Source organism: Bombus flavifrons, chromosome 18, assembly GCF_040668555.2.
Source record: "Bombus flavifrons isolate JBK064 chromosome 18, iyBomFlav1_principal, whole genome shotgun sequence".
Classification (NCBI taxonomy): domain Eukaryota; kingdom Metazoa; phylum Arthropoda; class Insecta; order Hymenoptera; family Apidae; genus Bombus; species Bombus flavifrons.
The window spans coordinates 4708756-4732397 of record NC_138459.1 but is presented as its reverse complement, the minus strand read 5'-3'; the positions used below and the strand labels follow the sequence as shown (position 1 = coordinate 4732397).

Genomic DNA, 23642 nt, shown 5'->3' with positions numbered 1-23642 from the left:
ACTTAAATATTGGAGCTGCCTTTTTGTTACTGCGTGTTCTTCTATTCTATTTTTCTATTCTAACAACTCTTTTACTTGCATTTCGTAAATAAAATAACAGAAATAGTTTTGTAGGTAACTCAAACGTTAAATCTTTAACCAGTAGTCGGCAAGATCGTGAAACTACTTTGGAACATCTGCCTCGCATGATAATAAACACTTACGCGAATTGGTATCATGCGTTCTTGCGTCTGCGTTGGATGAACTTGTTGCGTTGCAGAAGGACTAGAGAACGGACGTTTCTGTTGCTGATTGAATTGCTGAGGCTGCTGGTATTGGTATTGTTGCGGTTGCTGAATTTGCGATGGTCTGTGTTGTGTTGGTTGAAGCGGCTGAGACTGCGGCCTCTGTTGAATCGATTGCTGTCTTTGTTGAGCTTGTTGCCATTGTGGTGATTGTTGCTGTGTTTGCTGAATCGAGGGCGCGTAAACCGGTGGTGACGTTGGACTATCCGGCGAAGACGATGACGTGCTCTGCTGTTTGTTCACGCTCGAACGTTTCGCCCACTCTGGTAATTCTTCCTGTGGCTTGTTCTTATTCTGCAGCCACGGAGTTGGCGCCTTTGTCAAAGTCACTTGAGTCGGAGTGCTCGGACTCTCGGGTGTGTTCGGCTGAACTGCGATCGTGGGCAATACTTTGGTCTCTACTTTGGTCACGTGTTTCGGTGATTCTGGTTGTTTCTCTGGAGCTGAAATGACAAAATTATGGCATTCAATTTTTCCGTTGTCCGGTTACTTTAAATTTTTGCTCGATGATAATGGTATAGCGGTACAAAAATCAATGGAAGATTTGAATCGAGAAAGACACATATTGTAGTGCCCTGGAATACCAACGTTGTTTTGGTTTGCTAGGATCAAAGGTAAACGAACTCCGGACAAAACATTATCGCCATTATCTGTAACCGTAAACCGGAGTTCGAACTTCTTACCACCGGTCGATACAAATAGACGAACGTGCTCTCTAGGACAGTTAGTATAGCGAGTCATGCGGTGGCTTACGGAAGTATTCGAACGCTTACACTTACAAATTATAATTAATAAAATAAGGTGTACTAAATTAATTTGTTAAAACAATTTGGTATCTATAGCGACGGGAAAGTGTCAAGATTACATCAGTAAAATTTGAAAACAGGAGTTGTGATAATTTTATTAGAAACATTCATGATGAGTGTCTCAGAAAATTATTCGAACGCTGTAACGCTGTTGATAGTTTTTCATCTTCCTTTGCAGCGAATGTAAACATCATTGCTAAATGAAAATATTGCTACGTTCACTTTGTGTTAGGATATCGTTTCAGTAACAGTAACGTAAAATTGTGCACAATAACATTTAAAATGAATACCAAAAAGTGTGGAACAAAAAATCGTAAAGAGAAATAATATCCGATTACAGGAGGACGGCAGATCATATAACGAGATAGCCAGAATTGTGAACAGAACTAAGTCCACGATACATTATAAGATAAAAAAGTCAAAGAACGAGGGAACACTTGTAAACAAAGGTCGATCAGGTCGACCAAAGAAATTGACTGGAAGAGAGGAGAAAGTTGTTATTCGCGAATTAAAAAAATCCTACTACATCCGCTCCTCGACTCGCAAGTATGGTAGCTGACATGTTTCATAAAGAAGTTCACCCGGAATTATGTCGACGAATCTTACGAAACAATGATTTTCATGGCAGAGTACCGCGAAACAAGCCATATATTAGTGCGGTAAATCATAAAAAAAGATTGACATTTGCAAAAACCTATATTAATAAAGATAATTCTTTTTGGGACAAAGTCATCTTTTCGGACGAGTGAAAGTTTAACATTTTTGCCTCAGATGGTCAAAATTATGTGCGGAGAAAATCAAATACGAAATTGGGAATTCGACGTTTACATGAAACAGTGGAACACGGAGGTGGATCGGTCATGGTGGGGGGCGCATGGCTGCCAGCGACACCGGAAATTTGATACTTATTGATGGAATACTTGACAAATATAAGTATTTCAATATTTTAAAAAATAACCTTAAAGAAAGTGCTCGTAAATTAGGATTATTGGAAGATTTCCACTTCCAACAAGATAATGATCCTAAGCATACTGCTAGAATTGTGAAAGAATGGATCGTATAAACACACCACACACGTCAATTACTCCACCGCAAAGTCCGGACATAAATCCGATTGAAAATTTATGGGCTGAAATCGGAGAAAGATTAAATAAATTTCAGATAATCTTAAAGCAAGTATTGAAAGATGAAATTATAGAAATATGGAACTCCGTTGAGTGTAGTTTTACAAAATCATTGGTTTACAGTATGGAACGTCGATTGAGACACACTATCGCTGCCAAAGGTAGTCCAACAAAATATTAATATTAAATAATTTAATAATATACGTAGCGTTCAAATACTTTTGTTAGCCAGTCACAATACGTGTTTCTAATAAATGTATCAACTCCTACCTATGTTGTTGAATCCTTCTCAAATTTTACTGACATAATCATAAGACTTCCATCTTCCTATTGACATCTGCTTGTCTAAGCAACTTACTTTAATGTACATTATTTCGGCCATTCAAGTTTGTATATGTAAGCGTTCGAATACTTTCGTGAGGCACTGTATTTGTGAGTTTTAATTATTAGAAAGTTCTGTAGCGGTCCAGAAACATCATAGAAGAAGACTTGACTTCTTGCAAATAGATTTAAAATTCTGAGGAAATTTAGACTTTAAAATTCATATGCACAATTTCTAAAAAACCTATTAAGAAATGTTTACCAGGTGGACATAAGTGGATTTGGAGAGATTTTTTTTTTAATAAACTGCTTTCATCCAATCTACATGACTGAGTAGAGACAACATCATCAGTATTCTGTTCGAGGTCAAGTGTTTAGCGACTATCATTGTAATTATTATTATATCTGAAAGTATTTAACTTGTTTTCTAAAACTTCTACTTTTTCTTCATCATTTCCTCAACTACACTCGTACATTTTTATCGTCAAGTATACTTACTAGTAGGTTGAATCTTATTGGCAGGAGGTGTAGATGGCGTTCTATTGACAGACGGTTGAACCGGAACATTGGTCGGAAAGACAGGGATCGCCACTTGAGGCTGAACAAACAGATTAGCCCCGGTGTTTTGTGTTGGTGTCGGCTTCGGTTCAAGCGCCGATTTTGGCGGACCCTCGATTCCCTCGTCGTTCGCATTTTTCGCTACTCTGCGTGCCATTCGTGGGCTTCGAATTTGAGAAAGGTCCAATTTTCCACCCATTCCCGGTGTATACGTGAATGGTTTCTTATCCTTGGTCAGCATTGCGTTCTGAATGGCCGCTGGTGGTTCGTAAACATCGTTGTTAGCCATCTGCGGCCTTCTTGTCACCGGTGCCTACGATTCAACGTCTCCCTTAGCATCTTTGTGATCGTTAAATGTTAATTACACAGTCGCATTACGTGACATTAAAATAGAAGCCTCGCGTTTGGCAAGTGGCAAATTTTTCAAATTTTTCACCTTCAAAAATAAGAATATAGTGAGAATACTATATTAAGTTGATTTTAAACGTATCAAATTTGTCAATTTGTCGAAGATATACTTCATACAAGGCTATTCTTCTTCGTCTTTTCCTTCTGTTACGTGCTTAAATTATTTTTAAATATACTGGAACAAAGAACTGTACATGTGGAAAACAAACAGTGTAAGAGAATACACGTGGAACAAAGAGAAGATACAACAGCCTTGAGATCTCTTTAATTTTGGACCAACTATAATTCCTCATGAAACATCTTTTATCTTAAATCTACCCTTTCATCGCGACCTCACATTCTTTCCATAAATTCTCATATATATGTATATGTATATGCCCTCGTTTTCTTTAAGCTATACGCTTCAACTTGACCCAAGAAATCCTTTCATCTGAACACTCACCATTCTTAGTTACCCAACTGAATAAACTGAAACACAAGCAGAAGGAGAAACACTCTGACACTAAGAAGAATTCTTTTTCAAACAATATTACGAACGATTCACAAATAAAATATTACACTTGAAGTTGAACAATTGGTCCAATCAACGCACATAATATTTTCCTTTTTGTCCTTCCTTTCGTTTGGGTCAGTTAAAGCTTCCTACGTCATGCCACTAAAATCCACGAGAATCGCTCGCAACGAGCGATAAACGCCGACTGAATACGATCTTCCACTTACTTCGATGGTGTTGATCCTCATGGCCGGCACCTGACCAGGCACTGGAGGTGGTGGTGGCGGTGGAGGAGGCACGGGACAAAGTCCTGAAACGATTAGCGATTTAGTGGAATGCTAACGAGTAGCCAGCTATGCGGGACGTGTGCGCATCGTTTTCGCTGCACTTTCACACGTTCTCTATATGCCTCACCGGAAACCCAATGGCCGACTCTACTCTTCAGATTTACCACCGTCGTAACCTCTGCTTCATCTCCCAAGAATTCCAGCAGTTTACAGTTTATAGCGGTATTAGAGGTAATTCGTAAAAATATTGACAAAATTGTTTATATGATAGAAGGTAAAAAACGAAATTAGGCAGATTTATCAGCTAACGTTTATAGTTTGCAGTGATATAAAACATGGTTATTGTTTACCATCATGGAAGTTGACAGGTTGACCGCAATGGTGGCCATCAGTGACACAGGTTATGAAATTTTTTATTGAGTTGGCAACTAAGTTATTGGGGATTTTGTCATTAAGTGGTAATGACAACATCCGCAATCACTTAGTTGCCAACCTAATAGAACGATCAAAGTAAGATGAATTTCATGAATTAACAAATTTTCAACGATGCGAATGGCTTAGATAACATTGTCACAGGGAAAAATATACTCGTCGAATTGAGATACCTTCCTTCTTCTCTCCTTTTCAAAGTCGGTATAAAAAGTGCACAAATGTAATGTAATATTTCGCGAGAATAAAATGTTGTAGTATAGCGTATTTCAATCTGTGGCGACTCCAGCGGCAAAATATATAAAATTCGCGTGGCGGTCGACGTGTTAGATATTGGACAGATTTATTATCGTTGTAACCTCATCTTTGAACTCATCTCTTAGGAATTCGACGAGTTTACAGTTTACAGTGGTATTAAAACGGTAGATACACAGTATTGATAAAATTGTTTATACGATAAAAGTTAAGAAAAATTAATGTTACTTAAGAAAACAGTTACCATTCGCGAGAAGTTATTTTTCTATATTTTACAGTTAAATCTGCAAGTGTGAACGAACGAAAGTCTGTTTACAGCGGGAAGTGTGGAATGTAACCTTATATGGGATTAAGTTTCGCCGTGACCAATGTGTGAATCGTAAAATCGTAATACGATGATCGTCAGTAAACGGTAAGTTCGATCTTTTGTTGAACTTTTGATTCGTATTCGGCCCTCCTGTGCAAGTGGGCTCGCTGTGGATCTCGAAGATATTGTGGGTTCATTTGGAATTTGTGTATTTAGAGACGTTTTGTGTACACACGGAGGGAAGCTGTCGGCTGTTTCTCCTGTTTCCAGAGATACGGAAATCTCGTGTAGCTTGCGTGATGCCAGAGTAAATATTGTTTCTATGTTGCATAAGAATTTTTTTCGGAGGAAATACTTCTTTAGATATTTAAAAAATCGAAAATATTGACGATATTTGGAAAAAATTGTAAATGTATGTTTTTTAACTGGTTTTTATAGGAATTCATATTGGGTAAGGAATCTGTAATATTGTTTTATCGATGGAGTGTCAGAAATGTTTGTAAACGTTGAAACGACGAATCTAACTAACTGCATAGCTCGAACTTTCCGTTTGCTGGTTATCATGAGACAGCAGTTATTATTTGCATACGTCGCATATCTTCGTTGCTACGCTTTACGAGCAACCAAGCCCGCGAATTATTTTGCTTGAACATGGATACACGTACCTGTCACTAGGCCGTCTGAATTCCTGAAACGAGAAACATTTGATCACTTAGGAGGATACAGTCGTCGAAGTATTAACCCTTTGCAACTTGATAATATTTTATCTCATATAAACAATTTATTTTATGAAACAAATTCTATATACGTATTTTATATAAATTCTTTAATAAAATATTCGTGTATAATTGCAAAGGATTAACGAGATTAAAAATGTTATGGATAACATAGATATTTTAAAATTGCAACACTTTTTCCTATTTACTCTTAAATTAACGTAAGGTATTAAATTATTTCTTAACGATTATAAATTCTACAAATTTTCTAGTTATTTCAAAAAATATGTCGATTTGTCCAGGAACCACTCGATATTCATCTACGTAAACATAATTTTATTCTTTGAAACAAAATCATTGTGTTAGGTATATGAGGTTATGAAAACCGATAATAATATTGTGTTGGCAACTAAGTGATTTTGTCGTTAGGCGATATCGACAAAATTCGCAATCACTTAGTTGCCAACCTAATAATACTGAAATTTCATGAAATTTCTAAAGCTGACAGAAACATCTATTCATCGATTCGTCAACATGTACAGCAATGACAGGCCATAAACCTGACCACCATATCAAGACATCGAAGGCAATTTTATTCTAGTCAAGGCAATGAAGTTAACGCTTAGAGAAAACAGCTGTTCAGTTTATTGTAAAATCACTAACGTTACGTGTCTGAACAATAGAATTGTGATAACATATAGAAATAAATAGGTATGACATGCGTGTTGATAAAGTAATGATTAGATATATGTATATATGTTCATTGTACGTGTAATGACTTAATTTAGATGATGAGTATCAGAGATATGTTTATACACTTAATTAAGACGACAGTGCTACATATTTAGAAGTTGTTTTCAAAGACGATTTCATTTGACATTGACACTCACAAATTAATTCGCGGATCGCAATTAAAGTCAATGTTAGGAATGAGAAGGTTAAGGAATGTATTGAAGTAAAAAATGTTCATGTTGAATAATTTCAATCATCCATAGGCAGACACATATTTTTTTATACTACATAGGAAAATTGCACTGTTTATATTCAAGTTAATTAATTAATTCTTATTCCAGACTTTAAAAAGATTTAGAAAAATTCTAACACGCTTATCAAATTTTCTAGTAACAATTAGTTACAAAATCGTTCACGATGTTAAAAATTCTTTCCTTTCTAGGAATAAAATATTTCTTTCGAAATATTTCGATGGTAAAATTTCATTTAGGTGATCCATTCAATTTGTCTACATCAAAACTCACAAAAAGCGTTTATATTCTAATATGCCATTGAAGATATCAAAAGATTGAATTCTCGAGAAACTATTAAGCAAATGATCATCAGTAACGATCATCGCGATAATACGTGTAGAGATACATATATGGAGGATTTTCTTTAATGTTAGTTGGATACATTCCTGCGTTATCTGTGGAACGCAGTTATTCGAAACGTTGAGTCATATCGCGTGCTATCGGTATTTTGGTTCACCTACGTGCACTACATGACATTCGCGCACACCGAGAGCTGCTGTCAAAATGACTTGTTTCGATAGCTTTAGGATTGCGTCGGTGGTCGCGTTCCAATTACCGTTTCGAGGGCGCAGTTCAAAGTAACATTGAATGAAAGAGCGTTGTGGTCGCCGATGGAAGCTTGGAAATTTTTTACTTGAATCATCGTCTGGTTGGAAAGTGACTTTCATCAACTTTTTCATAGAATTATCAATTTCATTAATTTTATTCATTTTACTATATGTGTTTTATTTGATTCCTCTTAAATTTTTCAAAAGTATACTTTTATTCATTTCTATTTCATTTTTCCCATTTCAATATCTAGAAAATCAAAAAAGAAGTTTGTATTTTTCCTTGGTAAAATTGTCGTTAGTTTTGTTCAATGTATAATGTTAAAAATGACAACGTGAGTTCGCGCTCGCCATCTATGTGCAGATGCGCTAGTTACAAGAAATAGTAACTAGAAAATAGTTCTAGATATAATCGATAGGTTTTCGTTTTACTTTTTAGTCAGTCTAAGTAAGAAAGTGCAATAAAGGTTGTTCAGCTCAGAACGGTGTGATAGATTTATCCGAGGAATAAACTGATATTGTAATTCTAGCTCTAAATAAACAAATAACAACATATAATTTTATTCTTCTTCTCAACTTTAACAAAATTACCATTTTATTTATTTCCAGTATATACTTTCCAATCCAATTTCAAATTTCCGGTTCTTGTTTTTAAAAACTACTTTAAAACGACTTTTTCCAATAGACGAGACTTCCAGTCATCACGACTACGTTTAACGACTTAAGTCTTTATCAATATTTTCATTATGTAAAGTTTAGCAGAATTCTTATTTTAAGATACGATTTTACTGTTTAAGACACGAAAGAGAATACATTTCTTGAAGAATATATTTTATTCAAAGAGCAAGACAATTGCCGTTTAACTGATTTAGCGAAAGCACTAGATGACCTGGTAAAGCAAGGAGTTCTAAAATACTCGAATCGAAGCACCTTTCTATTTTCAAGTGTGCAAAGTAGTCGAGAGCAAGAAGATTTATTTCTTGGGGGACACGGTAGCCGCTGCTGTCGTGTGTTTGCCGTCGGTTCAACTGAATTGCTTTTGGAACTATCAAGGAAAGAATGAGAAACGGTAACCTAAATATGTGTGGTCGCGACCGCAACTTATCTTTCGATGACTCGACTATGTTTCATTGCCTAATCCTTTTAAGGAAGTCATCGCGCGTAGGAAGGTTGCTTCGTTTAATTAGTTTGAGAAACCCGCGACCACTCTCTTTAATGTATCTGCTGGCTTATCGTCCGTTATAAATCACACAAATGTCCTAAAAATTATTGCATTTTAATATTTTATTTTTGAAATCTTGTTAAATGTTACTTTCAACACTTTGTGGCTCAAGTTACATATATACATATATAATGTTATTATGTAATAAACATAATTTATATGTATATATATACAGGGTGGTTGGTAACTGATGGTACAAGCGGAAAGGGGGTGAATAAAAATTTTTTTTTATTTTTTTATTTTTTTTTAATTTTTCCATCGAGACAACGATCTACAGTGAGATCCGTTATAACGAGACGCGATAAAGTGGACGCGTACCGAGCGAAAATTCAAAGTCGATTTTCTCGAAAACAAAGCCTCAAACGAAAAACTTTTATTCTATATTTTCGACTTCTTTTTTCGCGTAGAATCACCCCCTTTCCGCTTGTACCACCAGTTACCAACCACCCTGTATATATATTACATAACGTGTATTGCTTAAGAAAGATATAAATTACATGTGTATTCACAATAAACAATGCATTTCTATTTGAAATTGGTTTTGGCAAAAGTACCGTTACACGACAGTACGACGTAGCCATACCATATTTTGTGTTGGGTTTACATTTTTAACATTTGTAATTTAATTTAAGCTGCTCAAAAGCGGTATTTTTATACGATATTATCTTTTCTTTCTTCTCCTGTCCTGAAAGCTAGGTCGCAAAATAGGACAGATCAGTAGCCTACTTTTAGTTCCTGCGAGGTTAAGAGACTGAGGGAAGGGTGGGGGAAGGAGGAGTGGAGTGGGTAGGGGGATGTCATTTAGATATATTTACAATATTTACACTTATTTTATAAGCAAAGAGATTGGACGTTACTGACGTTTTGCGGTTCTCTGTCTTTTTTTTTTCTTTCTTTTTATGATTTCAATATCCACCAATACTTTTTTATGTTTTTTCTGTGTTTGTCTTTTGTCTTTCTGCGTTAAAGCCATATTGTATCTCCACCTAGTATCTATGGTCTGTCTATTAAAATTTTTTTCGTAAAGTATTGTTTTAATTCCTATTTTTCTTTTTATGTGGTAAATTATAGGTATATTGTTTTCATCTTGGAGGTAATTTTTTTCATCTAGGTATAAGAACGTTTCTGGGGGAATATGGTCTGTTTTGAGTGTATTATCGTGGTACTATACCAATTTATCTTTCGTTAAAATTGACAAATGTAACTTGAAATAGAAATAAAATGGTATCGATGCAGGTCGATAAATAAGCTTATAATTTTCAGAATACTCTGATGCTTTATAATCAATTTGTGGTAGGTTTGAACCAGGGCCGGCGCAAGACAGGCGCAAGAGAGGCTCCGCGGTCTACGAAAATTACCCAATTAAAAAATACAAATTTTGATTAACTTTTTACATAATGACGATACCATTAACAGATGCAAGGCATATTTTTAGTAGCGATGATTTAGTTCAAAGGAGTGAGAAAAATCATCGAAGTTCAGTGTAATTCCGTAAAGTCGTCATATCCTGGAAACTACTTTAGATAAAAAAATCCAGGCGCTTTCAGAGAAATGTACTTTTTAGAGAAATTAAACTACATCAATATTTTTTTTTTGCAAAAATAATACAATGATTATAAATTTTCTACTTTCATTGAACTTTTTGCCCCTTGAAAGCGAATTATGCATGCGAAAAAATATTACTTGGATTTGTTTAAAAAACTGCTTATAAGGAATATATAATACGTAACAGCATTTGTAAATTAATAATTGCTCGTTGTAAAATTTAAGTGTAGGATTTCAATGTGTATTCAGGACCCGCAAAATTTTTGGACCCGGCCCCTGAAAAAGTCACGCCAGCCCTGGTTCAAACTATCCGCGTCTAAATCCAATATTTCACTCTAACACGTTACATCTTTTGCTGCAGAGAATCATAGTCGATATACAAGGTGGTTGGTAACTGGTGGTACAAGCGGCAAGGGGGTGATTCTACGCGAAAAAAGAAGTCGAAAATATAGAATAAAAATTTTTCGTTTGAGCCTTTGTTTTCGAGAAAATCGACTTTGAATTTTCGCTCGGTACGCGTCCACTTTATCACGTCTCGTTATAACGGATCGTTGTCTCGATGGAAAAAATAAAAAAGAAATTTTATTCTATATTTTCATAATAGATGGACAAGAATTTCTGTTTTATATTATTTTATTGAATTAGGTACGATTCTATTTGTTATATTTTTATTATTACGTTTGTGTACAATTCAATAAACTAATACAAAACAAAAAACATTGTGCATTTATTACTTCCTTATAAAACGAAAGAAACTTTTCGGACAACCTAATACACGTATATTTATATGAATGTAATATTACATCTACGTTTAGTTTACCACAAGACATTCTACTCGAAAATCGGTATAACTGGACGTGAAATAATCTTTAGATAATAGGAGCTATTAATGGTTAGTTTCGACAACGCGCGAAACGTTCGTGGCACGAAAAATGGCCAGCAGTCATTTCACTGACGAAATTGCGTGTAGCTTATGATGATCCGCTATTTAAAGAGTCGTTATTTTTACAGTACAGTTTCAAGCAGCGATCGACCAACTATCTGCTTGATATTGATAGTTCTCTATTTTTGCTGGTCCCGTTGTCAGTGTACTTGATCCACTATATTGTCCATTTTCTTTCACCAAGGTGATTGAACTTTTTATAAAAATTCGTTTTAGCAGTTGCGAAAGCTCGTTAATCAATAACAAAAGATCTGTCTAGTCGTTTATCAAGCAAGATTTACGATTTCTAAAATTCGCGAAATAAGGTAAATTTCTTTCGAGATAATGTTTTAATGAAATTCAAAATTATAGCATCTCATTGAAAAATTTTATCATTTCATAAACTCCGATTATTTCGACTTTCCAACTAACCGTTCAAGTATCATCGTTCTCTTTCTATATTATGTATAAAAAAACAAATACTAATTTTGTCGCACATTTACAAGCATCTAAGAACAGTCTGGTCTCAAGATACAGAAACGTGTTTGGCAAAACAATGTTCGACCCATGGTAAACCCTCGATGGCGTGCGAAAATTTCTTTTAATAATAGAATTTTGGAGATATGGCTTCGACACGACGTCGCTTTTTTGGCATGCTAATCGGTGCCACGTGTCTTCTTGTTCTCGATTCAATTACATATATTGCCACTACCAAAACAATCGAGCTGGTAGAAAATTCAAAAAATTGTTCGATTAACCCATTCCAACCTAACCTCAAAGTGAGATCGTAATATTTGCAAGAAAAACGCTATCAAAATCATCAACCGTGAACCCGCCCTTGACTAATTTTAACATTGAATCAGACAGATGACGTCATTGTTATCATGACTGGAATCGTAATTCACGCGGTCGACTTTCTCGGAAAACGCGTTGATCGTTTCCACGCTGCAAAATTTTGCAGGAGAAACGAGACTGGAACGACGAACCAACTGAAAAAGATAATAAACACCGAGGGCGATCGAATAGTTTGCCTCAGCTTTTAGTTGATTCTAGGTGGCGAAAAATCGATTGCTAAATCTACTGTACTTTCTCAATTATTTTTCACGCAATCACGTTTCTTTGTTGTTAAAAAAACTTGTTCGCTAAGCTGAGAATGTTTATGCGAATAATCAAACAAATTAAACTAAATTCGTTTCGTCTATTAGATATCATAACTTGTACTTCTCTTTAGATGTTTTATATATCTTTCCACGTTACGTGCATTCCGCAGACTGTTCCACTGAAATGTCCCATAAACGCATAAATATCCATAGTTTACCGACGCGCATGGTTTTCAATTTTATACCCAAGTTTCTCTCGAAACGAATGAAAATTCTTTTACTTGTTAAACGAAGACGAGTTTCTCGTATTTCACTCATCTAATCTTTTGTTTATGATTCATCCGTGGAATTCGTGATTTACATAAATCTTTAGAACCCAATTGGCACTCATTTGCGGTTCAGCAGTTGTGGTCGATCGTTAAAAGTTAACCTACGTTCTACAAATTTGATCGTTCTCCGTAACAAAAACCTCGTTGTAAATATAATATCAAACGATAAAATGAAAACACGGAAATGTGTTTTCTGCGATTATTCCGATTAAAGGATCCAGGTTCTCGCAAAAGACGAGCTTTCTCGGAAAAGCTCGGTGAGGGCGAGCGGTGGTAGCGCGGTGTCGCGATGCTCGGAACCCAGCCAACAACAGGCCATGGCTTGTACCAATGTATTTAGGTAGATACGCGATGCGTAGTTAAATTTAGCGCGGTTCGACCTGCGCGTTACCGCGGCGCACAAAATGCTTCCGATTATTTTATTTTTAGGGCTTCGACGCGTCGTGGCTCCTCCGCGAGCAAGGCGAGCACACGTCAGGTGTCCGATACCGAGCCGATCGGCGAATTAATTTGTCAAAGGCTGCTGTTTGCCTTGCGCCGGAAACCGAACAAACTAAAAGGTATCCGATCCAAGTTTTCCTACTCAATTATTCCAGTTTGATACAAAATTACAACTAAACTGCCTCAACGAGAACGATTAACCAAAAAAAAAAAAAAACAGAGAAAACAAAGAGCAGTAGCCAAACAGAAAGAATGGCTGCAAAATATTTCGTCGACCGCAAATCGTTCGTTCATCCGTGAAAAAAGAAACGAAATACGATCCTCGCTCGATGGTCTCAGAAAAAAGGCACGAGGCGATTATCCTGGAAGGAGAAAGCAATGGTCCGGCAAAAACGAGACGCACACAGTCTAGCGACGAGTTGGCTCAGTGTACATCGGTGAACGGATCGATTGTCGATCGACGAAACTTTATACACATGGAAAGTACGGCGAGAAGACGAAGAATAGCTCTCGCGATGAAGAGCAGAGTGATCGACGTCGAAAACACGATGCTGACGATACACGAAGCGTTTAAAAATACACCGTGGCGGCCAGTCGGGCACGGCACGTGGCAATGAACAATTTTCCCGTACCCTCTTGATCGAAGGGTCGTTCACACCTGCGAATTTTCCTGATGACGAGGCGGATCGGCTAAGACCAATAGAGGGAGAGAGAATGCGGCGCGCCTAGTCACGTAGCTGATCAGACAAGAATGGAATCGGTTGGAGCTTAAACTGCGGGGCTCGAGCAAGGTTCCGAGACGTTCAAAATTGGATGATTCGTAGGCGTGGACCTAGAAACCCGTCGGTGTATTTCCATCGCGACAAACGTTCGTCGATCCACCCTGTCCCAATGGAGACCATCGAACGCGATCACTTTTGTCAAGATGAAATATCATTGTCAGATTAACCACTTTACACTGGGAATTTTATTTCAATTTCGTTGGCAGCAGCTGCCAACGCTTTTAAGTGTTTTATTTGAAATTTACTTGAACTAAAAAATAAGAGAATTTAAATAAATAAAGGAAGAAGGAAATTCACTTAAATACCAGTTTTATTCACACTATTGTAGTATTTTGTGATTTTTAAGTGTAGGATATATCTTGAAACAATTTCCACGATGCAATCCTGCTTTTCTTTCGCACATTTCACGAAAAATGGTGGACGTGAAAGAATGTCGAGTGGGTCTCGACAAAGGAGCTGCTGAGATAAAAACTGATGTCGAGTCACACTCGACATAGCAGTGCGAAGGGTTAAGGCTACGGTTATGGATACGTTCGAACAATCAGATATATAGATCCTTGTGAGAGTAGCTACATCGTTCTTAAAATTCCAACGACAGTTGGTAAGAACAAACATCTACTGTTTAAACCATAGTTTAAGTAGATCGGGGTGATCGGGTAAAGTAGGGTACATCTTTGTGAATAGGAATGTAATTGAAATTTGGAACTCTGTTGGTAAAGCTTTACGAGAGATGTCCAAATTTTGCACTCTCTTCCGGTTCCGTTATAACGATGTTAAATAATACGAGGTTTGTTACTTGATTTTCTTTTCACCGATGAAGAACGAGAAAAGGATAGCATCTACGTAAGCTTTACACGAATTTATAACCTTCTTTCTTTTTAGGAAATGTTTCACTGTGCAAATAGATTTGAGTTACTGTCACAAAGTCATTTAGCTGATATACCGGGGAGCAAATTTATATCGAGCTACATTGCAGGAGTTTCCATGAGATATTCATTGCTTGGGAAAAAGAAAGTCTACATATTTCAAAGCCTCTAGGTTTGCCATAATTGGTCTCTGTAATCTTCTATGTATAGTGGAGTTTTTTCAATGTTCATATCTCATCGATGTTTAGCCTTGGGATACCGGACGCGTGTTAGAGATTACTCTGTGTCTAACAAAACGTCTAAAGACGAACCCTCGTGCGAACGAAAATTTCGCCGTTGACTGACGTCCAAGCAATATTTTTTGCAGCAGTGGCAAGAATCGGTTGCAAGCGGGATGTGCAACACTGGATGAAACGTTGGCGTGCGTTTAACTCTAGATAAACGTAGCCAACACGAGGTTTATGTTTTTGCGGAAAAATGGACGTCATCTGAAGCTACAAAGCAAGCTTTGTTTATCGTGCACTGTGCGCTACGTCAACCATGTAAATCTGCAATATGAGATGTGTAACGTAACGAATGAAGAATGGCGGGAAATTTGAATTTGTAATATGAACCTGTATCTCGTGAGAATTGAATTTTCGTGAAGAAATAAAAGACTAGGGGTAATCGAACGGTCTCGATGCATCGATTATTTCATCGAGCTGCCTGCTGAGATTACTCATCCACGTAGATATAGAATCTCGTCGTGGGTGGTAACTATAAACACGTTCCGCGAGCTTTCCTTCGTTCGATGCATCGTCTTAGCTTCTTATTTCCTTCAAAATGTCTGATTTTCTTCTTATTTCAAAATTTCTCCTTTTCTATTTTATAAAATGTCATTTTTCTATTTAATTCGAATTCGTTCATACGACCTGAAGTAAATACACCACTTCGAATCTCGGATGGTTTCATGCAATTTTCGATTTATTTATAACTTATTCTGCTCGACTTAGTTTAGTGTTGCCAAATTGGAAATTGTTGTGCTCAGGTGCATAATGATTTTCACTTTGTGTAATTGTACTCGTTATAAATAGGCCAAAGTTCCTCTTTTCCGAAATATGCACGTTCCAAACGCCTTACGTAACCTAATCTGATCTAACACAAATTTCAATCTCACAGAAGAATTTTAGACTTTCGATACGTTTCTTTGTTTCTTCCAATTCTATTTCATACACGGTGGCTATAACAAGTATTTGTATGCCATTGCATTTATTATTCCATTTGTAGTACAGTCGTTTGGCAATATATACTTTCATTACAAAAATCTGATACTATGAAAATAAAACGTAGAACCTTAAAATAAAATTACAAAACGCTTCTTTGCAGACTAAGGGTACGTAGAAATATTCTTTCTAACCACTGTACATACTTTCACGCGTGTAGATTTTTATTGGAATCGCGAAGCAAGGTTAGGATCGAGAAATGGTTGATCGATCGTGCGAGAGAAACCCATACGAAGGAAGCAATTAATCAAAAGCAATATCGAGCAGTCACGAACCACTGAACAGAGAATCTTTCGATGAATGCTCCTCGGTGTTTTCCTTTTCAACGACGAAATATAGGTCGAACAGCTCTTTCTTAGAATCGTCGCAAAGCCCGTCGCCATCTTCAACGATCGAGTTGCTCGCGATTTACTATTCTTTGTCAATTTTGCCGCCATATTATTTAAAAACGAAAAGGTATCCAGTAACGGAATTGAAATACTCGAAATTGTAATATTTTGGAAAGATACAACTTCAGACCAATGTGTCAGATTTATTGCTTCTAATATTTGTTCTTGGCAGACGATTTTGTTTACCGATTTACTATTTCTGCAATTTTAAACTGCTTTAAATAAACGCACGATCGTGGTGCTAGAAAAAATACCATGAATGACGATTTTAAAATTTTGCCTTTGTTAATGTTGAAAATTATACGAAAAAAAAGAAATAAATTAAGAATTTTCTACGATAGGAAGTTTGCCACATAAACCAGCGAGGGCCAACGTTGCGTTAATACATTTCATTCGCCATGTTTTTCAAACAATTTACGTTATGAAATTCTGCTTTTCAGCAATCGTCGCTGTAAAAAAGAATTCTACATTTCTATGAAATTTCAAAAATTTAACACATAATAATGTTATAATAATATATTGCTTGGTGATTAATAGGTTAAGAGAATTCCATCGAACGTAACAAAATCAAGTTGCAACTTAGAGTAGGAATTTTGAAAGAGGTTATGTGAATTTTCTCAAACGTGAAACTCGGACCCCATGAACGTGAAACCGGGAAGATCCCGACCTTTCTCAATCCCCTAACGCGTTCCAAAACGTCGCCGCTATTTCTGTACAAGCTGGAAATGAGAATCAACTGCGCAGATTAGCAAAATCGTGATAGCCATCCTCTTACAGGAATCTACCTCAGAATCTTCGCAAACATATTTAAACAAATTGCACACAACGATAGCACACCGATAGCTTTTAAACCTCTTCAGTCGCTTGTAACAAAGCTACTCGGTCCACAGGAGTATCCTCGAGCAACCCCAACAACGCAGCTGAAGAAGCCGAATCGAAACAGCAAAAAGAGCAAGCAGGTCCTTCTCACCGGACGAGTCCTTCCGAGCGCCAAACTAGAAACCAGTTTCACCTATCCTACCATTTCTGGTCACCAGAAACTTTCCTTTTTATATACAAATCACAAAATCCTCGAGAACTGGTATCTCTAGAACGGAAACACGAAAATCGACCAGGATATACGTTTTTAGATTTTATTATACTTACATAATTGAGTAGTTTTCAGAAAAAAAAATGGGATACACATCTACGATAAATACATGGCCAGCTAATGTATTTTATGATGAAAGAGTCGGATTATTATGAAATTTGTAAACGCAAAAGGAATAAGATGATTTAAGAATTCTTATTACGATTATCACGATAGCATTCGTGGCATCTTTCTAAGATCCTCGTTAGCTCGACGATCACGCGTTTATTTAAAGCAGTAGCTAATATTGGAAAACAAGAACCAAGGCTTGCGATACAATTTTCTAATTCACCGTTCTGTCTTACGAGTTCTCTTTCCAGAAAGCTGTCCAATTATTTTTTCAGGATCTTCGAACAACACGCTAGACTATAGCAAAGTTTACATGAAAGCAACAAGCAGTAGATTCAAGATATCTATCGTTTAACTATAGTAATTTGCTGTTTCAGGGCAAAAAGATCTATGTTAGGTATCCGAGGATTAGCGGAACAGCCACAATCAAAGAAAAAAACTCCCTAGAATCTCGTGTCAGCGAAATGAAATATCAACGATCGAGAACCCTTGGACACTTTATCTACTTCATCTGCCTATTTTTCTTTGTCTGTTTTATGAGATAGGAGGAAAAGGAAAATCCACGCTTACCCCACGAACGTCGAAGTGCTCATACTCGAATAGGGTTCGATATCCACCGCAGACGATACGAAATCCGGTGTGCCGGGTTAAGCTCGCGCCGCCTCGTGCCGCTTTCCACCAGCCGACAGGAACCGGTTCTCTTTCTGGCTGGCCGTACCTGTTCCACGGAGGTCCGTGAGCGTACGAGGAGGTGGAAGGTAACGGATCTGGAAAGGGACGAGCAGCACCGATGTCGACACTAGCGCGCGCCCGCTGCTACTGCTGGCTGACCACGATCACCCGGATCGTGGACCACGCTCGGATTCCGCCGCCATTCCTCCTTGTCGCCGCGATACGCTACACGCTGTGGCGCGATCGGACAAACCGAGATATTCACGCATAATCGACGTGAAAGATCGGTTGCAGGTGAACAGGAGCGGCTTGAGATCGAAAGAGGCTAATTTTTAATATACCGAATGTAAATAATAAAGACGAAGGATTTGAGGATCTGCTGCATTGAATTTGGTGGATTTTGTATTTTTTTGTATTTTTCAATTGACGACCAACGGATGGCTTTCGTTATTGTCAGATGGAAAATGAAGAAGCTTCGGGAGTTTCGCAGAAAAAAGTAGATTTTGTTTGAAAAGATTTTTGACGTTGCAGGTTGGAAAATAATGATTAGAAGGATCTGTTGCAACTAACTTTGTGAATTTTATTTAGGTGCGAAGGAGAAATGGATTAAGTTTGAAAAAGATAGAATTCAGGTGCTATATGGTGTAAGAGATATAGGTTAGAAAATTTGGGAAATTGAAATTTGAAGAAAAGCACGGAGGATCTTGTGCAATGAATAAGAAATAAGTGAATATTGATGGGAATATAAAAGTGAAATGCATTGAAAGTTAATTGGAAACTAAAACTATTTTTGAGAAGAATTTATGTCTCTCTGAATTGGAGATTGAACTATTAAATGATAAAATTGTATATGAAAAAAGAAATGGTTTTCTAGATGGATAATCCAAGGGAATAATGAGTTGTATTAAAACGACGAAAGGTTTCTCGGTCGACGAATAAAGCTGTAATGAAAAACGATATTTCGTAATCTGTTAGATTTTGTCGAGGTGGTTTCTTTATCCACAGCCAGTCATCCATGACGAAATAGAACGACAGTAGATATCACTCTCGTATTCTCACTTTCTTCTCACGAAATATGAACAGAAAAAATCTTCTATTCTCTTTCTCCTACATATAGAGAATAAAAAATAGAAGAAACGAAATAGCGTTTAATAAAAAGTCGGTGGCAATAAATGCAGCGAGCGAAGTTTCTAATTTCTTGTCCGATCGAGCGTAACCGTAACGCAATTCCACGTAATCGGGCAGACATTAATTTCACCATCGCTTAAACAAGAAGAAATTTAATTACAAACCATATAACAATTCAGTACCACTTATATACTAAATAACTTTACGATGGAAGTAAAATATAAACGATTAAAAAATATTATATTTTTATCAATTAAAATACCCCTAGCGACCTTTAGATCCGAGTTTCGTATATGAACTTTAATTCTATTTTTAATCGAAGAGTCCTACAAGCGATTAAGCATCGTCAAATCTATCAAGAAGATACAAAAACAATATCTTTAAATCCCCTTACTCGCTACGATCTTATCAAACTCTTCTTCGTGTTCGGAAGTACTCAGCATGTACGCCGGAAGTGTGAATCCAAGAACCTTATCAAACACAGGTTTAGTCTCTGCTGCGAATTCATAAGGTTCAACCTCCTTGGATCTTTCAACCTCTCCAGAATTCTTCTCCTTGTCTGCTTGTTCTCGTTTTACGTATGCTCCTTCACTTGCGGCAGCTTCTGGTTCGATAAGAAAATCATGTAGAGGATGTTGGGCGATGATTGACCTGGGAACCTTTTTGGTAGGCTCTACATGGTATTCTTTCTTTTCTCGATAATCCGATTTATCGACAGATGGTTCTTCAGAAGTTACAAAAGCGCACTCTTCCTTTTGGAAACCTTTTTCGTCCACACATTGGTAGCAAGTCATTTTGTCACGCATCAACTTCTTACAGTTGGAACGATCTTCCTTCTGGAACTCCTGAAGAACCTTCTGAATCTCTGCCTTCTTCTTGAACGCATCGTAGAAGCCTACGTCGCTTTTCTTTAAAGCAGATTTCGCTGATTCCTCTTTTGCTTCCGATTGCCTTGTCTGATCAGAAACCGAAAATTCGTCTTTGATATCGCTGTCGGTAACGTAGGGCATCTTCTTAGAAGAATAATCATAACCTGGACTTTCGTAAGGCTCCTTGGATTCTTTCTTCTCGGATCCGTCGTAAGATTTGTCTTTCGATTCAGTTGGGCTACCAAATGATTTAGATTTCGAATACGAATAACTCTTGTCATTTGGTAGATACTTGTACGAACATTGTTCAGAGTTACTTCCGGTCTTTGGGTCTTTACAGACCTTGCAAGTCATAGAATCCTTTTGAACCTCTTTGCAATGACTTGGTTCGATACTTTCAGCCACTCTTTCTGACTCTGATTTAGATCTTTCATAGCCAGATAAAGATTCATCCTCGTCAGAGGCGGACTTAGTTTCCTGAGAACCACCCTGGCCATAATTCGACTTGGATTCGTCGCCTTTGAAGTAAGAACTCGATGGAGCGGACTGACTTTTCTCGTAGTAACTTTCAGGAATAGTATAGTCTTTGCTGTAGTCCTCAGGTTCGCTTCGTGATTCCTCAGGTTCACTTCGTGATTCCTCAGACGACTTGTCTTCTTTGTCACTAGCATCTCTCTTATCGTTATTTCCGGAAGAACTGTTAGGGTATCCAAAGCTTCTTGATTTACTATATTTATAGACCTTGTCATCTGGCTCATAAGTATACGAGCATCTCTCGTAATTTCCACCTGTTTTGGGATCTTTACAGATAGTACAAGTCTTCGTGCCCTTTTGCACCTTCTTGCAATTATCAGACGATTCCTTGGTTTCTTCAAGAGATTTTCCCTCTGGTTCTTCCTTATCGACGTAACCGAAACGTTCCTTAACCGGTTTACTTGCCGAATATTCTTTATCATATCTCTTTCCGTCCTCATTATCATCCTTCTCAGCTTCAGTGTTCTTAAATGTCTCGGGATTCTTATGTGAGCTAGATTTACTATAAGCGTATCTCTTCTCATTAGGCTGTCGAACATACGAACATTGTTCGTACTTTGCATTGCTCTTAGTATCCTTACACACCATGCACACCATGGAATCCTTCACCACTTTCTCGCATTTTTCATCTTTATTTTTATACTCTGCTGGAACATCATCCGTGGCGTCGGAGAAAATCTTCTCGTTAAATCTGTACGGATTATCGTGTCTTCCGTAATCATCGGAATTTTTAAAGCCAGAAAAAGCTTCTTCAGAGTTGGATCTCCTACTTCTGAACACTGAAGGTGGCACTGCTATCTTTTCCACGTTGCTAGAATCGGTCAATGGCTGAGAATGATAGGAGCATTGCTCGTAAGTGGCGCCACTTTTCGGATTCTTACATTTGTAACAGACCATGCTATTCTTCGCGTCGCTGTTCTTATTAACTCGTTTCTTCCTGATCTCCTGACAATACGGAACACCGGATTTCATCACCATGTCCTTGTACTTTTGTGAATCTTTGTTCGTTATGGTGTAAAATGGTGATATCACTTTCTTGAAGTTCTTGTTCTCCGTGGGGACTTTCTTAGTGGCGGAACTCGAGTACCATTCTCTAGGCTTGTCGAAAGACTCGGCAGAATCCAACGAACGGTGCTTTTTTCTGGACTCTAAGAAACGACTGTAAGATGACGAGTGGTCTGAAGAGGCGGATTCGCTAGGAATCTCGCGATTTGCGCGAATCCATGGGTAATCGTCGACATATAAGGCTTTGTAGAATTCGGCATTTGCTAACACGCAGAAGATCGTCAGCGTAAGGTATATCTGCGTCAGAAAAGATTAATTTCAATCTATTTCTATCTTCTTATATAAAAGCATGTGTTTGTTTTTTTCTTTAATAAATCATATTCATTTTCCGAAAAATGATAGAAACCACGATAAATATTACTAATAAAAATGTTAACGAAACATACAGTAAAAAGTATAGGTAACTGGAATTTTTTTTATTAAAAAATATTAAAAAATTTTAAAGTTTGACTAAATACCGGTTAACAGCGGGCAATTCTATGAAACATTGAAACAAAGTTATTCGAACAATCATGTCTATTGGGTTGGCAACTCAGTGATTGCGGATTTTGTCATTACCACCTAATGATAATATTATTTGGTTGGCAACCCAATAATAGAATTTGACTATTTATGCTATTAATAAAAAATCCAATAAAAAGTGTAAAGAACAGATAATGTATTTATTAAGAGATATTAAAAGGCTTCGAAATCTGAAACAATCCAGTAAACAATTAAATATTGTAATTGATAAATTTGTAATTGAACAGTAATAAGATGCGACTACTCCATTGCGAATAAATAACTATAAGGCGATGTTACCAGAAACATTCCACCAAGGCGTGGAGAATTGAGCTTGTAGAAGGGCATGGTGCGAGATATCGCCGATCGTGGACACTTATTCCGTTTCCGGTTCCGGTTCGGCGAGCCACATCACTTTCCCATGAAATGATCTCGCCTGCGCGTGGAAAGCCTTTATATCGACTTGCTGATCCAAAAAGATCAGCACCCCACCTTTTGATTTCGCGAAACACAAACTATCTCCGGACTCGGTGAACGTTGCTTGTCGACCAGAATGATTTGAATCAGCGAGCGTAAAGCAGTGGCGGACGCTGTTTGCTCGTCCGTGGCCACTGGTTGATCATTTTTGTCTCGTTAAAAGCAAGAAAAATCGCAGCGGGGCACACGAATGCGTTAGTTTTTATTTCTCACCAGGAAGATGCTCGAAATTGTGTCGACGATTAAGTTTTACAAAAGACTATTAATATTTTTTGCTGTTTTTCTGTTGTATTTTCTGTTAAACTATTGTTCTTAAATTATTCTACGTTTAATAATATCTTAATATTATTCTTATAGTAGAATGATATTAAATATTTATTAAGATATTTTGTAGATATTTTATTATAAATTTATAGCTTAACTTAAAAGGTTAAAAAAGCTTCAAATATTTCAATATATTTGGAAAATGAAATATACCAAATACGATACCATTTTAATTAACAAGGACAGTAATATACATAGATCATGTTTATAGTCATAGATGATATCGTTTATCATATAACTAAATATTATTTTAATTGTCGCGGTTTATTTGCTGAATGGATTCATAAATTGGATATGTTTAGATTTATCTCGTAGACCAATTCAGGGAATATATCTGTCACAGCGATAGAATGTTACGAATCGAAGCGACACAGCCGACCGATCGCTAACTGCTCACTTTCATTTATGCAATTCCGTTACCGCAGTTGGTAAAAAATGTCGCGATGGACAATAAC

General features: G+C 37.0%; 2 protein-coding genes and 2 long non-coding RNA genes across 10 annotated transcripts in view; 2 read left to right on the top strand and 2 right to left on the bottom strand.

Annotated features, from left to right (window-relative positions):
* LOC138189086 (uncharacterized) overlaps positions 1–18472 on the bottom strand; it is a 28330-nt gene extending 9858 nt beyond the window's left edge. For 2 of the 6 annotated variants that reach the window (XM_069131239.1, XM_069131243.1), the window contains exons 1-5: positions 4632–4767; positions 4409–4468; positions 4222–4304; positions 3034–3406; positions 204–727 (exon numbers count right to left, since the gene is read on the bottom strand). In XM_069131239.1, the coding sequence (XP_068987340.1) occupies positions 204–727; positions 3034–3406; positions 4222–4304; positions 4409–4468; positions 4632–4752 (1161 nt within the window). In that variant the 5' untranslated portion in view covers positions 4753–4767. The other 4 variants (XM_069131240.1, XM_069131241.1, XM_069131242.1 and 1 more) reach the window with 4 other exon arrangements.
* On the top strand, positions 4830–7717 carry LOC138189093 (uncharacterized). 2 transcript variants are annotated; one of them, XR_011175888.1, is made up of 4 exons: positions 4830–5132; positions 5244–5377; positions 5489–5579; positions 5711–7717. It is a non-coding gene; the product is annotated as an uncharacterized LOC138189093 (long non-coding RNA). The 2 variants fall into 2 exon arrangements; XR_011175887.1 differs by having other exon boundaries at positions 5244–5579.
* On the top strand, positions 12604–13350 carry LOC138188991 (uncharacterized). The gene is made up of 2 exons (XR_011175789.1): positions 12604–13019; positions 13109–13350. It is a non-coding gene; the product is annotated as an uncharacterized LOC138188991 (long non-coding RNA).
* Positions 18473–19537: 1065 nt separating the features above from the next.
* Positions 19538–22912, bottom strand: LOC138189088 (micronuclear linker histone polyprotein). Its single transcript, XM_069131245.1, has 2 exons — positions 22687–22912; positions 19538–22122 (listed from the first exon to the last, which is right to left on the bottom strand). Exons 1-2 carry the CDS (start codon positions 22732–22734, stop codon positions 19798–19800), a joined length of 2373 nt encoding a protein of 790 aa, XP_068987346.1. The 5' UTR covers positions 22735–22912; the 3' UTR covers positions 19538–19797.
* Between the last annotated feature and the right edge of the window lie 730 nt (positions 22913–23642).